General features: G+C 42.4%; 2 protein-coding genes across 2 annotated transcripts; one reads left to right on the top strand and one right to left on the bottom strand.

Moving 5' to 3' along the window:
• Window positions 1-409: 409 nt before the first annotated feature.
• virma (vir like m6A methyltransferase associated) lies at window positions 410-14,214 on the top strand. The gene is given in 28 exon segments (XM_026317117.2): window positions 410-500; window positions 924-1,036; window positions 2,092-2,178; window positions 3,706-3,754; window positions 3,840-4,002; window positions 4,136-4,252; window positions 4,538-4,792; window positions 5,309-6,039; window positions 6,399-6,536; window positions 6,613-6,839; window positions 6,927-7,454; window positions 7,576-7,730; window positions 7,816-7,898; window positions 8,505-8,598; window positions 8,819-9,207; window positions 9,288-9,443; window positions 9,537-9,772; window positions 9,856-10,105; window positions 10,206-10,423; window positions 10,505-10,637; window positions 10,918-11,058; window positions 11,170-11,324; window positions 11,605-11,701; window positions 11,964-12,130; window positions 12,241-12,590; window positions 13,001-13,150; window positions 13,251-13,365; window positions 13,367-14,214. Coding segments are annotated over 28 exon segments (5,625 nt in total). The 5' UTR covers window positions 410-437; the 3' UTR covers window positions 13,632-14,214.
• A 144-nt stretch (window positions 14,215-14,358) lies between these two features.
• Window positions 14,359-16,998, bottom strand: rnf41l (ring finger protein 41, like). The gene is made up of 5 exons (XM_026317341.1): window positions 16,523-16,998; window positions 16,237-16,376; window positions 15,148-15,310; window positions 14,910-15,030; window positions 14,359-14,739 (listed from the first exon to the last, which is right to left on the bottom strand). Exons 1-5 carry the CDS (start codon window positions 16,777-16,779, stop codon window positions 14,359-14,361), a joined length of 1,062 nt encoding a protein of 353 aa, XP_026173126.1. The 5' UTR covers window positions 16,780-16,998.
• Window positions 16,999-17,967: the final 969 nt, after the last annotated feature.

Below are 17,967 nucleotides of genomic sequence, written 5' to 3'. Positions count from 1 at the left end.
GATCAATTCATAAATCAAATATTAATTAAAACATGCCTTACAATGTTGCACTAATAAGCACTAATAAAGACACCTCAACCAAGGCTCATAGTACAGACTTATCATTCAAAACAAAATTGTTACATAGGCTACGATAGATAGATAGATAGATAGATAGATAGATTTTAATATTGCATTTTATCCTTACATAACAAAAACATCAGCTAATAATAACCTATGTCGTGATTCAGTTTTATCGAGTTCAAAATATTTGTTAAGACTGAATGTTACAAATATAAATATACATACATTTATTTATTAATATTGTTAATGTTTTTGTCTGTTTGCTTTCTGCACATTTGTTTATGCCTAACCATCACAAACTGTTAATCATATTGCCCCGGAAGTATTCATTTTCCCGGAAGTTTAAGTCCTGGCCCCGTTGTGAGCAAGAAGCGATGGCGGGGGAGTCTGCAACGGAGCTTCTTTTTCTAGACACGTTTAAGCATCAGAGTGCAGAGGTAATGTCTCCGAGGCGTCTGCTGTAAACTGGCTCCAGAGCTGGCTGTAATTGAAACTTATATCCGTTTTATTGGGGAGTGGCTGCAGTTGCCGAATGATGCTCAACTTTAAGCTAACGGCTAATAATAGCTCTTTCGCGATTATCGTTTGAACGCAGCAACTCAGAGCTTTCATTGAACTACGCTTATTATAGACTCCTTTGTGCCAAACATTCCCGCTAAGCGTGACTTTGTTTGCATAATAATGGAACGCCACACAGTTAGTTTTCTTTTTTAGGTTGTTTGCTAGTTAGCCAATGCTAACTTTAAAGTGATTTACCTCAAAGGCCCTCACAAAGAGAGACTGTGAGGGCCTTTAGTTTTAGCTGTGCTCGATGTGATTAGTTTAGACTATTATTTATTTTGTTGTTAAATATGCTTCAGTTAACCAACGTGGATGTTGTGCGGTTCCCTTGCGGGGTGCTGATCACAGAAGTGCGGGTCATTCCTCCAGGGATCAAGGCGCACAGCAGCTTACCTGACAGCAGAGCATTTGGGTAAGAGCTGCAACACGTTCACTGAAAACACCCTCACAAACATATAATCAGCTGACAGCTTAAAGGGCACACCCAGCTGAGACTAATGCAGTAACTGAAACAGCATTAGAGACGTGTTGATTCAAAATTAGTGGCATTTCTAATTAATTATGCATGCTATTTATATTATAAAGGACATATTTCATTTAGGTCATGTCTTACTTAATAAACTATGAAGTGATTTTACAGTACTGTGCAAAAGCATGTATGCACTTTAAAACTTTATGACTCTGTTACTCTATGTTTGTTGTTGATATAATTTGTTTTAAACCTGTGCATAGTACTGTTGAAGCATGTGGTGACAAACCAATCCAATATTCTGAGTCAGTATCAGTTTTGAACTTTCTGTTCCAGTTTATCTCTCAGCATAATTATGAAATTCAGCAGGTTTCATTTATTCATTTAATATTGGAGTCCTAGCTTTTAGTGCCACAGCATTCCCCGGCCTCATATTTATGCATTACATATTACTGCAGCCGCTGGTATGAAGGGTCTTAACAATGTACGACCCTGAACACATCAGGCCGCTGTTTGGTTTTTATAAAGAGGGAAATTATGGATATACACCCCTTTATACTGCAGTATCACTGTGTATGCATATAATAATGGAAAGTCAGGTTATATCTATTTTATCTAATTCTGCAAATGAAATACTAGGAAAATCTCTTAATGGATTAAAAAATATTTATTGCTTCATGCTCAGTGCTCATTTCTAGCAAGGAAGAAAAACTGCCACCACTTGAACACTACAGCATCACCTTCAACTATGACCTCACCAATAAATATATAAAAACATTTACATATTTCTGAAAAGTGAACATTATAATGTCCCTGAATGTATAATTTTGTGGCATATCTATTGTATTGCGTTAGAATACTGTACAGGTGTACCTAATAAATTAGGCTTTTTTATTGTAATACTGCCCATCTATATGTTTATGTATAGCTCACTATTTGAAAAGACTTGAATATAGGGGCCTGAGTTCTGATTGTCTTGTTATTGTGCGTGTTTTCAGGGAGACATCTCCTCATGCATTCCAGTTGGAGCTTTTCTTCAATAATGTCACTAAACCCAACAGCCCCACCTTCCACAGACTGGGCAGGTCAGATCTAAAACATCTCCTTTTGCTGTTTGTGTATTTCCTCTGAGCCTCTCCTCATTCTCCATCTCTGTTTTTCCTGGTTGATTCTCAAATGTATATAAGATGAAAAGTCTGTTTCATCTGTAAACCAGTCACAGTAGTATCTGAGGCCTGTTTTCTCAGAGGTTTTGTGTGTGTTGTACGTACTTGTATTTCTACCTTTTGTTAGGATCTTTTTTAGCATAATTTTATCCAAATGAGGACCTTTTGACAAAATTAGGACATTTAGCCAGGCCAAACTTTTTCAGAATCTTGGATGTGGGTTAAGTCTTGGTTTTAGGGTAAGGGTTAGAATTAGGTTTAGTTTAGGGTTAGACATTTGGTCGTGATGATTAGGGTTATAGGGTCTATGGAATGAATTATGTCTATTACTGCCCTAATAAGGATAGAAATACAAGTTTGTGTGTGCGTTCGCGCGCACCCACCCATATTCGGATTTCTTTGTTCCTTTGCTGGCTAACTGGTCTCTCCAGAAACTCAAGCACACCCACACAGTAACTGAAAGTTGACACACAAACTTAAAGGTCCTAGTGAAGAAGATGAGTAGTGAATGTTTGAGTCTGGCATTTTATTCTGACATAACAGAGGTGTGAACAGTAGCATCAAAGCATAAACTGGTATCTGGACCCATCCATTGTTGAAAAGAGATGTTGAAAACTTGAACTCTGACACACCCATGTTATTATGTCTGCTGAGAAATTTAGGTGGAGGTTATTTTAACCTGTCTGATTGCTATCATACTATCTCCACAATGTAAGAAATAGGACTGAAATAATTTTTGACAAATAGGATCAGGCCGTGGATGATCCAGGTTACCACACAGGAATGCAGTTTTGCTTTTATGTTACAGAAAATCTGAGGGCAAGGGTGTCAATATACAAAGATTTGTGACCAAATAGGAACCTAGGATATTATAGTCACAATGGAACAGTGATTTGTGACCCCTTAAAACAAAGCATCATACCACATGCAAGTGTCAACAGAGACAAATTCAACCAAAGGCTGAGTCCTCCTTCTCAGGTGTTTTTATTTGGGTAATGTATAGATGTCTGAAAGAGTAAAATTGCTGGAAAAATAGAAAAAAATGCGGTATGGTCAAAGTACATTTTTTTTCTGCTCATATTTTCTGTTATTCTTCTTGCAACCCCTCCATATTTTTATGCATCACCCCTGTGCCTTAGACCAGTGTGCCTTTTAAAAGGTGGTTTGTGCCCTTTTTAGACAGTGGATAATAGTGGGCTGGCAGGAAATGAGAGAACAGGAAGATATAGGGTATGATGAATAAGTGCATTTGCAGGCATTGCTAGGCAATTTATGTGCTGACTGAAAAGAGGTTTATCCAGGACTTAACAGGTGACTGCTAAAACATGCTACTTGGTAAAAATAAACTCTGTAAGACTAATGGTGAACACAGAAGTTCAAGAACAGTTCTGCATCGGTTTATATGAGCAGTTATATTTTACTTTTAATCCTTTTTTTTTTTTTCAGTCTGGAATATGATGAGAACAAGTCCATCGTGTTCAGACCCAATGGAAAGGTAAATGCTTAACTACAAACAAAGTCATTTCAGCTTTTGTCCTTGCTTTTCTTTCATGAATAAGTAAATGGGTTTCTGCGTGCAGGTCAACACAGACGGCTTGGTGCTGCGTGGCTGGTACACCAGTCTGACTGTGGCGGTGTACGGGACAGCGGAGCGCTCGCATGGACATGACCAAGACTCCCCCCCTCCTCCACCACCCCCGCCCCCCCAACAGCCAAGTGGACCAAAGAGGATTGTAAAACAAGGTAGACGTCAACACTATGCTGTTGCCTTCACACCCACTTTCTGAACCTAATGAACCCAATGAATAGGTCCTTTCTTATTTGCACAGATTTACTACTCTTCTCATAAATCAGCTTTTCTATATCTCTATTTAAGAATGGGAAAAGGATGACAACGGCAGTCCTCCCAGACCTGCACCCAGAGGACCTCGCACTCCACCTGGACCTCCACCCCCAGATGATGATGAAGATGAGGAGCAAGTCCAAGTGATGGGTGAGATCTCTACATCTGTTGATGGCTCATCTGTGATGGTTACAAAATTAAAATTAAATTAATTAAAGCTAGCCTGTCAGATGAAGGATACAAAGCAAAAAAAAACAATACGAAGTGCTATATTTTGGCAGTTATGTAAAATATATGTTGTTAGAAACAGGTTAAAATGTAAAAGAACCATGATGATTTCTGTTGCCATGTTTTTGTAGATAAATACTTAGTGTTTTTATTTTTGGTATCTGGGTTAAACTGTGTGCCATCCTATCTGTGTTATGACCTCGACAGGGGGTGTGGCCAAAGTGGAACCATGTGAGGGCCGTGAGGACTATCTGGAGGCCGTGTCACCTGAGAGATCACTGCCTGCTGATGAGACGTACTCAGATGCTGAACAAGAGGAAGAAGGTGAGGAGGAGGAGGAAGAGGAGGAGCAGGAGGAGGAAGAAGATCCACAGACAGAGGAGAGCGTTCCCGAGGAGGAGGAGGAGGAAGAAGAGGAGGAGGAAGATGAGGGTGAGGACGAGGAAGAGGAGATGGAGGAAGGTAGGGGAGATCTTATGTGAGAGCAGGATAGGCTACAATCCCAAATGGACACTGAGCCCTGAACCCTTTGACGCTGCAAAATCATCAGGCTTCCCATGGGGCCACAGGAGAAGGGTCCATTTGGGACTGGGTGACAGTTCAAAGTGTGTGCGCTCTGGCATGTAGCCTCCATCTACAGCCACTGGATAATCCAAACTTTACTCCCTTCCCCCCCCCCCCCGAACTCTGCAGGCTTCAATATTCATAAGGTGTCATGTGCAGGTCTCCCGTCATGGCTGAGCTTGTGCTGTAATTATATCCTGCATGTCAAACTAACCCTGCATGTCTGGAGTGAAGCTGCTGTGTGTCAGGTTTGCCAGTTTACACATTTGTGAACAAGTAAGGGAATCAATAATAGTTGCTGGCCTCCTCATTCTCATCAGTTCTTGCACTTATTTTATGAATAAGATGATGTTTGAAGAATTTCATGAGTTTCTCTACACTAGATAATTTGTTTTGTCTCTCTTACCCTGCTAGGTGATGATGGTTATGAGCAGATTTCCAGCGATGAGGATGACCTGGATAACGGTAGCTTCAAATTGCCCACCTTCGACATGGACTACACTCCTGAGGACCTTGCTTCTGTCCCACCTGTCCAGTTTGACCCCTATGAACGAGAACTCAGACCCCTGCTCCATTTCACCCCTCCATACAAGACTCGCTTTGATACACAATTTGAGAAGGCCAGTGTGGAGGAGCCTCGGGATGCTGGTGGCACAGAGGGACCTGCAGGTGGAGAAGAGGCTGAGGCTGTTGTCCAAATGAAAGAGCTACTAGCTAGCATTGGTAACGACAGAGATGCCCGCTGGGTTACTGCACTGGAAGAGGCACCTGGACTACTGGTCAAGGGGTTGGCTTATTTGCTTAAACAAGGAGAGGAGATGAATGAGGATCCTGTTGGAGTTTTAGTCCATTGGGCTCTCCAGGCTCTGAGTATGGAGGTTGCCCTCACACAGCCCATTGCGCTTAATCTCAGACAATTGAAAGCTGGTGCTAGGCTAGTGTCATGCCTGGCAGAGTGCCCACAAGGGCTCACAGTGCTGCTGCGTGAAGGGGCTCTGGGTGTGCTATTAGAGCTTCTCCACATGAGTCATGTATCCTCCACACTGAAGCTGAGCATCCTGCGAGCCCTTGATGCTCTAATCAGTGCTCCTGCTGGGATAGATGCGTTCTTTCAAGCAGGAGAGACAGAAAAAAGTGGCTATCAGGTTAGAGAAAAGTATACAAACTTCAAAATGTTCTCTTGACACCTTTTCCGTTATACACAAATTTTCTTGTACATTTCTTTAACAGGGATTTCAGGTTTTAAATTTCCCTGAGCTAGAGAACAAAAATGCAATAAATATCCTTGCCTCCCCATTCAAGCTGGAAATCATAATAACCAATGAGACAGTGTCTATCATTTGTTATGATCCAAATGACTGTCAGTCTTTACATAAAACCTGATTGTGTTATTGATTCAGAAGCTAATCTTATTCAGACTCACAGCCTACCCATTCACATTTACAGACAGTATAAGCCACTTGGCCTCATGAGTACCTGATCCTATGCTTCATGTCCTTCACAGCGTCTGGTGCAGCTGTTCCTCCATGAAGAAACAGTTAGAGTCATAACAGCTGGCAATGCCATATTACAGAAGGGCCATATGTATGAAGTGCTGGTCGACCTGCAGCGTACAGCAGCAGCATGGAGTGAGCCACAGCAGGTACACACACACCTACACGCTTAATTCAAAGACCAAGTTTAATTTTGTGATAATCATGACCGGCTATCATCCACAGGAGGAGATGGAGGATGCTGAGAGCCCAACAGAGGAGGAACCATCACTGAGCTCCCCTACAGTAAGTGAGGCAGATCTTGACAGGCTGGTTGGGGTTTTGGAAGAGTTACATCACCTGCTGGAGACGGCCCCCCACTGCATGGTGCAGCCACCTGGAAAGGCCTTTCCCACCACTGCAAGAATTACAGGACCACAAGAAAGGGACGATCCATACCCAACATTGTATAGGTACAGATACAGACACATAACCTAACACAGTACCAAAGTTCAAACAGGTTCAATTTGGTGTTTTTATTGTATTTTCTCCTTTCGCAGGTATATGCATGCGTGCCATCTCCTGGAAAGCATGACGTTGTTGTTGTCAGCAGCTGCTGCGGCTGGACACTTAGGCGTCACCCAAGCAGTCCGGGAGCTCTTGCGCTTCTTGTCGCTCACTCAGTCCGGCCTGCTCTTCCTTCTCGCCCAGCCCACTCCCACCAACCTGCTGCTACGCCTCCTCGCATCAGTGGCAGAGACCGAGGGCGAGGAGAGCACATTTACAGGAGGAGAGGGAGCTCTCACAGGTCCAGGGTTTGGTGAGGAGGGCTTCGGTGTGTGGCTGATGCAGGCGCTGCATGCTCTGCAGAGTGTGTCAGAGCTCATGAGCCATGTGGCCACAGGAGGAGATGGAGGAGCTGGGCTCGAGGAAGGTGACAATGCTGAGGTTCTGGGCATGCTCCATGCACTCTACCTGATGACCTTCACACAAACTGGTCGTAGTGCCGTGGCCCATGTTTGCAGTCTGGACAACAACTTGTCCTGTCTGGTCACCCTACTCCAGCACCACAGCAAGGATGGGCAAGGGTACATCTACCTTCTGCTCCTCATTTTGTGGTTTTCTGTACAACTTGGTTTTTCCAATCAAGCACTGATGTGGAGGTGGTTTCTGAATATGGTTTTGCTTTTTTGTGTTTTCCTATTGTAGTGAGGCCAAAGCTCGCAAGGCAGTGACATATAATTATGCCTGTATGCTAGTGTTGCTGGTCGTGCAGACCTCTAATGAACTGCGGATGATGGAACAATATGCTGCTCCGCTACTAACCTTAGCCAAGGCTGATGACACAAATACCAAGCTACAGGGTAAATATTACTGTTATATGTAACACTCACATATCATGTTATGTAGGAAAGTCATAGTATGAGTATATATGTTTTTTGTCTTTAGAGCTCAGTAAATGGCTGGAGCCTCTGGAGAAACTTCGCTTTGAGATTGGCAGTATTCCAGCCCTCTTAGACTACATCAAACAGGTAGAGATTTATCACTCATTAAACAGACTGCTGAAGCAAAGCAGCATTTCACAACATTTGTATTTTGAGTTTATGTGTGAGCTTTTATCTTCCTATGACCTGCAGTCAGTCCAAATAACTCCAAAGGCCTATTCATTTAGGGAGTGATTAAACATCTTTTTGCTTGGCAGTGCACTCACAGCTGCTATGATGTGTCTATAACAGTTAATTAAAGGAATTGGTTAACTCTCTCAGTGAACAATCAAGATCTCTGATCCTTCACTAACCAACAGGGGCAGGCATCTCAAAGTAGAGTTTAATCATCTTTATTTAATTGCTATTTACAGAACTGAATCAGTATTATCATTGGGAAGCGGTGATATCACTGCTTATAACCAGACCGGATCATAGCTCTGAAACATAGATACAATGCATACACACTTGATAAACTTTTACCAAAACAAATAGTTTTCTTTAAGTAATGTGTTCAACTATGTCCCTTTGGAAAGCAGAGCCTCACTGAAAAATCTGAACTGCTCAAACATGTACAGGCTCAGTAGCACATATGAGTCAAGATTATATGCAAATACAGGATGCTATATCGCTCTATGAAACATGTTTCATCAGAATGTGGAGAATGTCTTGACTGCTGAGGGAATTGGACTCGTCACTGCTCTCAGGGTCCTCTGTCACATTGCATGCCCACCACCTGCCGTAGAAGGTAAAGACGACAAATATAATTTAAAAAGTTCATTAACCAAATAATTTAAATATTTATTTTGAAACTACAATGTCTTGGCTTTCTGTAAATGTTCCTGTTTAGATTTTTTTTTAAATTAGACTGAGAGCTGGTTATCATTCCTGTCACAGTCATCAATTTGACACAGCAAAGTGAACAGATGTAAAATGTTATATTTTTGATGTCTTCCTCATCACGGCAGGTCAGCAGAAGGATCTGAAGTGGAGTCTTGCTGGGGTCCAGCTGTTCTCGGGCGAGGGCCTGGATACATGCGTGCGTGTCCTGCAGAAGCTGTGCAGCATGTTGCTGCAGCCATGGCGGTTACATGGACACATGGGCCCCACCCCTCAGCGCTGCATGATCCTCAGTGTATGTATCAGCACACTCAGATTGCTGCGCACCATGCTGACAGAACTTCTCCGTGGGGGAGCTTTCCAGTTCAGGGACACTCGTGTGGCCAATGTGTTGGTCACACTCCACATGATAGTGTGTTCCATCCCTGCATCTGGACGTTTAGACGGAGAGGAGACCAGAGTGCAGGCGCTTATTGTTGATGTGCTGCTCACCTTCACGCAGGGTGTCAATGAAGAGGTGAGTGAATGAGTGCAGGTGAAGCATTGTTTGTGTAGCCAATAAAGTGTAACATTTCTGAAACGATGTATTTGCTGCAGGTGACTCATACAGAAGAGTCACTGGCCAGCAACACGTGGTCTCTGATGCTAAAGGAAGTTTTGGGCTCACTGCTAAAAGCACCTGAAGGTCTGTTCTCTGGCCTGACATTGCTGTCTGAGCTCCTCCCTCTTCCATTACCAATGCAGAGCACTCAGGTACCTTTACTCTCCCTATCTGACTTCTCATCAAGCCTCTCTAGTTGGCTTCACCTTCCTGTGATGTATGTTGACATATGGTTTTCTCTGCAGGTGATATCAGTCCAAGATGTGGCTGTAGCCCTAAACACAAGAAAGCTGTGGAGCATGCACATACGGGCACAGTGGAAATTGTTCTCTGAGACATTGAGGTGTGTGTGCACCACCAGCTGCCCTCCTCTACTGGCCATGCTGAGGAGAGTGTGTGTTCAGCTGGCAGACCTGTCTTCATCCACTGCAACACTTATCATGAAGACTTTGGTGGAGCTGCTGCTGGAAGAGCTGCAGCCGTGAGTGAAGGACTCTGACACTCAGTGTTTATGTTTATGCTGCAAACTGTATTTAAACTGTGAGTAATGTGCACCAACTGCAGGGCGGAGGGGAAAGGTGTGTGTTGGGGCCAGGTCCTGCGTCTGCTTTCACTGATGGATGCCCTGGTGTCACAGAGAGCCTGTAAGAGTGCAACGTTACACCTGCTGTCTGGATCTGTTTCTGGAGATGAACAACTGGCCGATCTGTTCCCATTGCTTCTGTCTCTGTTGGTTCCTCCAACTGATCACTCCTTACCACAGCAGCAATGTAGTGAACTAGTGGGGACAATATTACAGTCACTGTGTGATCAGGTAAGTAGTGTCAAAGATATTAGGGCAAACATCACATGTAAACAAGCCATTACAGGTAGAAAAATAAAGCCTAAAATTTTAACCCCTCTCTCTTCACCAGGACATTTCTTTGGTAGTTCCTCCACCTGGTGAAAGCTGCGTGTCAGAGGCTGAGCAGCTGGCCAATGCACTTCCGGGGCGAGAGATGATGTCATCAGTGTGCATCGCCTTGTTAGAGGTTCTGGGGACTGCAGAAAGCAGCGTTCCACTGCTCCTGACTTGTATCAGGACTTTGACATTCCTCACAGAGCATGACTATGGTCTCTACCACCTCAAAGTGTAAATGCTCTCTTTTTGTTAGCGGGCATGTCCTTTTCATAATCCAAACAGGGCTTTGATTGCACTTTATCTTTATTTTAGCGCACTGAAGAAACATGGAGGAAGTCTGTGCTCACTGTTAAAGAGGCTGGTGTTTCCATTCAACAAGGATTCAGCAGATCTACTCTCAGCTCTGCTCGACTTCCTCAGACAGATTCTCAACACAGAAACAATGGTACGCTCCTGGCTCAGTCATGTTTTTCATGAAAGTAAATGCCACACGCACCAAGAGTGCACATGCTGCTGAAGTCACTGTAGAAATGTTAAAAAATATTGTTGATAAAATATTTGTTAGAGGGTGTTTAACTTTGTGATTTGTAACAGGTTTTTCAAATTTTCATGCTTACAGTAACCATAAAAAGTCCAATAACAGAGGGTTCCATCTAATTTTGTGTAAGGAAAAAAAAAACAACTTGACTGCATTAAGTATATGATCTGTTTGTGTTCTGATCCAGTGTGTTGAGGAGGGTCAGGGGTCCGGTGAGGAGTCTTTCTCTCCTCCTCCCCGGTTGCTGTCAGGCTCTGAGATGAAAGCTCTGTTGCAGTGGGAGAAGTCTGAGTCCCACCCACTCCCTACTTTAGAAAAGCAGATTACGGTACAGTGCCAAACACATTGTGCTTTTTTTTTTTTTTTACTCTATTTTCCACAGAGTATGCTGTCTGCTGATGCTGTCTGCATTCATCTCACTTTATCTATGTGTTTGTAGAATCTCTGTAAAGAAGATGAGTCCCTAGAGACCATGTTGGAGAACGTGATTGTTCTGAGACAGACGTTGGAGATGGCCACAGACACACTTCCTGCAGCTGAAACTGAGCCCACTCTCCCTGCACCTGAGACACTTGGCGCCCAGTTTAATCACAGGTACAGGTACTAATCTATAATCACACAGTCTTATAGATTAGGCCTTTTGCCATTTATCTATATATCTTTTCTTTCTTTGGATTTATATAGTATTAAGCCACGAGGCATTTTCCACCACAACCAAGGAAAATGTGAATTCAAGTTCTGATATGTGTACCAAAATGTAGTTTTACTGCATGGAAATGACTGCTGAGCTTGATACAGATAAACTTGAATTAACTTCCTTAACCCCTTTTATGGAAAAAGACATTACATACAGTATTTGCTGCACGTGTTGTAGGACAGTGTTCATTCTGTCAGAAGCCCTGGATGAGCAGCTGAAGGCTCTGTGGTTCTCTCCATTCCAAGCAGATGACATAGAAACAGACCTTGATATGGTAGGTGTTTATTCAGTCTGCTCTTGTACTCTGCTTTAAATCAAAGTATAATTGGTTTATATATAGGTTCTTTCCTTCCATCTCTGCCAATTACTAGTGAGTTTGAAGAATCACATGGAACTTGAGGTAGAATCAGAAATGCATTTCATTATTAATGGGTTAAATAACAGCAAAATGGGAATCATAAACAATCATCCAGTGTGTGTGTGTCTGCATGTATTGTAGTATAAAGTTAATGATAGTAATTCCCTTTGTGTGGCAGGTGAAAGTGGATCTCGTTGGTCTGGCTCAGGAATGTTGTCCAGAACTGGACCTGAAGGCAGAGCTGGAGCGCTCCTTCCTGTCTGAGCCTTCCTCTCCTGGCCACACCAAGGCTGCAAAAGGTTTCCGACTGGGCAAACACAAGCATGAGACGTTCATTACTTCAAGGTGTAGTTTTAGTATTTGGCTGCATTTTTTAATTTTACATTTCACAGAATTAACATCTTGAATCTTGTTTTAATCAATTTACTGACTGTCATCTCGTGATGTCTCTGCAGCGGTAAGTCAGATTATGTGGAGCCTGCTAAGCGTGCACACATCATGGCTGCTCCACGAGGTCGTGGGGGTCGAGGAGGATTTGGACAGAATGTCTCCCGACCTCATGATATCTTCCGCCAGCGCAAACAGAACACTTCCCGTCCTCCCAGCATGCATGTGGATGACTTTGTTGCAGCTGAATTTAAAGACATTACAACCCCTCTTGGAATTCTGCCCCCTAAACGTCCCCCTAAGAGCTCCCCAAAACCCCCTACCAGGGGCCTGTTCACAGGCAACAGAGGTAGAGCCACCTTCCACAGCCAGACTCGCTTTTTCACTCCACCACAACCAAAAGGTGTACTGCTTTCTGGTAGGTGCTCCGCACATATATACCCACTCACAGACACACAAATCCTCTGTCCTAATCAAGTTGTAAAAATGTATCAGTACACTGGTTTAAAATTTCCCCAGAAATTGCACAGAATATCCCACTTTTTTTTAATGAATACTACTCTTTCTTAATGCAGCTCAGTGTAATCACATAGAAGGATTAATTTGATAATTCTCTTTACTACATACTTTTAAAAAATCTAGCTTTAATGGTAGTTTTTTCCAAATTTACAAAATGTTACATTTCATTACATGTATTATATTTGCCAAACTAGTACATTACTTTACTTTGCTACTATGTATAATACTATTGCTACACCTGAGGATTTAAGTTCAGAACCATTTGTGTGCCAATAGAGGGTGACAGATCTTTTCTTTTTGGTTTTGCAGGTAACTATGCTCGTAGAGAAGGAGGTCGGGGTTCATCATGGAGCGGCCAAGTTCCTGCTGTCACTCACAGAGGAACCTACAGCGAACCTGGACGTGGTGGTCAGAGCAACTTCACACGTGGGCCACTGCCCTCGAGACAGCCCCCTGCAAGTATGAAATGAACAGATGTGGACATGTTAATTTTGACTTTACATTATGAATTTCTAATCCATGAGTTAAAAATACGGAGGTTTTGGTCTGTGTCTTCCAGGTGCTTATCGGCTGGCTCCACGAGACCGAGCACCACGGGGCAGAGGGGGGACCGGTTTGTCGTGGCTTAGCGGGGGAGGCGGTGGCGGCGGCAGTGCTGGAGGAGGTGGCGGAGGAGGAGGCGGAAGAGGATCACAGGGGAGCAAGTTCGGTGGAGGTGGAGGGAGCGGAGGAGGGAGGGGGAGACATGTTCGCTCCTTCACCAGGTAAATTTGCCTGGGCAATGACCCCAACCTTTCATGGCAGCAAATGGACCAATCAGGATATTATATGTACTGTCTCCATGGAAATGCAGTGGGATGATGCTCTCACAGTGACAGACTGTTGTTTAATGTTTTGTTATCATGAGTTGTATTCAGAGAATAAAGCTGATACTAATTGAGCCTTAATTTGTGTTTTTAAGTAAACTCCAAATAAACCAATGTAGACAGTGACATTGATTACCTGTTAGAGGGTTCAGTCAAGGAGCACTTATTACCCATATGATGCTTTAAAAAACTGATACCTTTACAGAAACAAAGCAAGTAGTTGTGAAGCACAGAAGTGCATAATGTACAACAGGATCTAAAATATCAACCAGACATCTCACAGTGCATGCCTTTGTGAAACACAGGTCTTTCTCATGTCAAAGATTATACATTTAGTGATAAATGCATTTTTGTTGCTTTGATGGAGACAATTACAGCCAAAACACATCAGGTTCTCATCACAAACCATACAGTATAACCTAAAAGCTATTCCAGCCATCATACAAAGTTACATTGTAGGATTTCTTTTTGTGTAACTGACAAACCTCTAAACAATTTTAATTTTAGGCCAGCTTAATAAAGTCTTGGTGTCACGCTTGTGCAGGACACTCAAAAATATATATTTTTTTTTTTGTAAATATACAAAATAAATGCTTGTTTTCTTTCATAGAGAGACAAAAATTGCTTTCCTACTTGAAAATTACACATAAAAAGACCTGCCCTTCAAATCAAAACTATGATTCATTTCACAGATAACTGTTTTAAGCTCATTTGTCCTCATTATTTTATTTTGATACTAATTAAAAAAAATAAAGATTTTGTCATTTGAGGTTTGGTTAATATTTCTTGGATCCATTCTACTCAGATGACAGTCACTTCCTGGGTCTTCCTCTTGATGCAGTCTAGAGTTAGACTCCGGGTACCACCCTTGCGCACTCCCTCACTTAGCTGTGTTGATGGAGGTGGACCTGGTACATTTATAGTATGTGGAGAAAGACTGGAGACATGTAAAGATGCCTCTCTCTGCTGGTGTCTTGTTGGCTCAGTCTGTAGCTCAAATCCAGGCATCTGTTGGTCTCTGGCCTCCTGTTCAACAGGATGCTGACTCCTGGTTGGCTGCAGATCTCTGAGGAGTTCTAACAGCTCCCTCTTCTCCAACTCTGCTTCTGCCAGTTCCTGTCTCCTCAGACGCTCTGCTCCTAAGAGGGTTCGCATGTCACACATCACACGGGACAGCTGATCCTGCACAGAAGAGGACACTGAATGACATGTATAGACTTTTCTGTTATTAACGTACTGGAACAAAGTCATAAAAATTCCTCAAATTTTCACTCGATTGCTGCTGTTGGGTGAATACTCTTTCTTCCCGATGGTTTTCGGGGTTAACTACATGAGAGTGGTTGCCAGGTCACCTTGAGCTCCTCCACCTCGTTCTTCAGCTGCGACTCTTTCTGGACCATGTGTCTCCTCTGTGAATCCAACCGAGACTCCATTTCTCGTCTCATTTCATCCACCTTGCACAGCATCTCTGCCCTATTGTAAACAGTAGAACAAACTAAAATTCTGACCTGCAAAGTGAATACAAACTTCTCAGCTTCACATCACTCTGTATAGGAGTGAAGCCATTTTCTTGACCACAGACATACACACCTGAGCATCTCTACTTCAGCGCGCAGTTCTGCCACACAGTTATGTTGTGATTGACTGACAGACAGAAGAATATGGCCACAGCCATTGGGACACTCTCTGCTACGGAAGTTACATTCTGACAGGTGAGCCTCCAATCCCCTCCTCTCCACCTGCACAGGACAACCTGAGATAGAAGTTCGCTTGACTTAAATATGTTGTGTTAGAAATTACTCAAGTAAAACAAGACAATGTCAAAGTTCAGTCAGATATGATATATAGATTCAGGAGGAAGATGCATAAAGCTGCCTGGGATTACAAGGTTAAAATATCTAACTTAAATGCAAACATACATGGGGCATGCTCGTTACTTTAAAACTATCTTGGTTGGCTATTCGGCTTTCTTTAAAGGGAAAAAGAAATAACTTTCCATTTTATGTATTTAAATTCACAGTGTACACAAAACAATCGAAGTAAAGGGATAAAGGAATAACTTATAGTATGAAAAGAATATTGGGTTTTCACCTCACTACATATATTATGCCTTCTTTTTGACCACATTTAAAAAACTTCTTATATACCACAGCAAATCACAGATAATGACAAATATCAGGTTGAATCTTGAGCTTGCTTTTAACACTGCAAAAGGCCAAACTGCATGCACAAACTGCCAGGGTACCTACCACAATGGTAACATATGTACTCTCCATCTGTCAATGACAGGTCACAGTCACATTTGTGCACAAGATCATATGCTTGTATATACTGTAAATACACAAACAATTAAAATACCCATTGGAGAATTAAGGGAAGTTGATTCTAGACTGTGTGAGGTCTGTGAGCTGTTTTTAGATGGTTGAATGCCAACATTGGACATATGAATTCATTTTGATAGTAACACAAATGATATCCATCTGAAACATCAGTCCCATAGGTGCACTAAGTTTGTGGAGTAGCAATGACAACAAAAGAGCCACCTGCTGCTCCCCCACACACAGAGGTGTCATATTGCCTTTGTATCATACACATCCACAGGGATAGTAATATACCTTTGCAATTACTATTAAAGAAAGAAGTAAAATATCACATTGGGTGACTGGTGACGTTTTATACCTGTGTTAGAGCAGGGTATGAAGGCAAATTCACACTCATCCTCATGTGTGTGCAGGCTCTCCAGGGAGCTGACCACCTCACATCCCTGACCTGCATTTATACAATGGATCTGTAGACGGTTTAGGTCATTACGCATGTACCTGTGGTCAAAGACAAAAACACTATCATAGAGTAGAGCAGTATACATGTGTGACCCCACTGAATGGTAGGAACAATATTAAAACTTTAAAGGGAATTATTGAAATGAAGAGCATAAAAGCCACAATATTCAGACATTCAGACAGACCTGAACAGTGGTTTAAGACTGCCCACATCCAACGGTAGCCTGTCTTCAGGACAGGAGCGATGATGGACCAGCCAGCTACTGATGCATGCACTGCAGTAGGCATGTTCACATGGTGCCTGGAGAGGTCGCTCCAACACGTCTCGACACACACAGCACAGAAGGTCCTCATTCACATATCCCACAAACCTCTCAAGATCATAGCCCATCCTACACACACATAGATTGATTTGAGCAAATGTTAAAATTGGGAAGAACATTTAATCTACCACAGTGTTGGTTCTTTTTTTTCTTCTTCCTGTTGATCACCAGTTCTGAAATTCCTACCTGACAAATAAATTTTCACTTTATCCAGATCTTCTTTCTTTCCTCCTCTGCTGGTCCTCTCCAGTGGATTCTCTACATGTGACCTTACCACTTATCTCTCTGCTGTTACACCTTTTCCTTTTTCATTCTCTCTTAACCTGTTGCTCTGTTAAGGTGAGGGTCTCCTCTCGCCTTAAAGCTGTCCCCTCCGTTTGGGAGTGTCTCCATGGAGAGGTATCCCTGACAACAAGGGTTCAGGATACAGGCTGGCAGCTGTGAGACGAGATCAGATTAAATCAAAGGGACAGGCAGAATTACATAAGAAAAAAACACTCAGATACAAAGTCTGCAGTACTGTGTTTTGATCCAGACTGCCTTACCACTAACTCTGGGATGTGTTGTAGCCTTCAGAGATTACTGCTGTCTTTCAGCTATTTCTGTCTCCCTTAATGAGGCACCCTTCCCTAGGTTTCCTTTCTGTCTTTCTCTCTCTCTCCCTCTTGCTGTCTGTGGATGTGGGATTAACATAGATTACACTCTCTCTTATTCTCTGACTGGATTACAGATTGCACGACATCAGATGACACATACTGTCAGACCACAAAAATCGAAAAGGAACCTACACGCCTACACACATCCCAGAAAGAGTAACTGCGTTTTTGGCTCAGTTAAATGTAGCAACATCACAATTTACTTATAGAAATAGATCTTAAATTTACCTAAGTAAAAGTCTGAAATTGTGCAAGGTGCAGTTAAAGTATCATTCAACTCCTGTCTGTGTCTAATTATTACTAAATATGGAAGCAACATTGTAATGTTCTTGCCAGTTGTGGGGAGCTAATTTAAGCTATTTTGAATAACAATGATTACATGTTTTATGTTAATGGTAGGTTTTTAATCTGTAACTAGATATTTTAGCTATAAAAGAAATGTAGCTATGTAAATAATATTTCCCTCTGAATAGTGTAGAGGAGCAGAAAGCTGAGCTGCTTTTTAAAATCAATTTTCAATCTTTTCTAAATATTTCTATCTGTTCTGTTGTCTGGAAAGTACTAGGTGAGCTCGATTTTCACGTCAGGGATCGACAGGTTGCGGGAAATCCAAGATATGTTATTATGCCTTGATTATATTTTTATTGTAAA

Source organism: Mastacembelus armatus, chromosome 16, assembly GCF_900324485.2.
Source record: "Mastacembelus armatus chromosome 16, fMasArm1.2, whole genome shotgun sequence".
Classification (NCBI taxonomy): Eukaryota; Metazoa; Chordata; class Actinopteri; order Synbranchiformes; family Mastacembelidae; genus Mastacembelus; species Mastacembelus armatus.
Note: the sequence above shows the minus strand (reverse complement) of the source record. Positions and strands in the feature narration are given on the sequence as shown.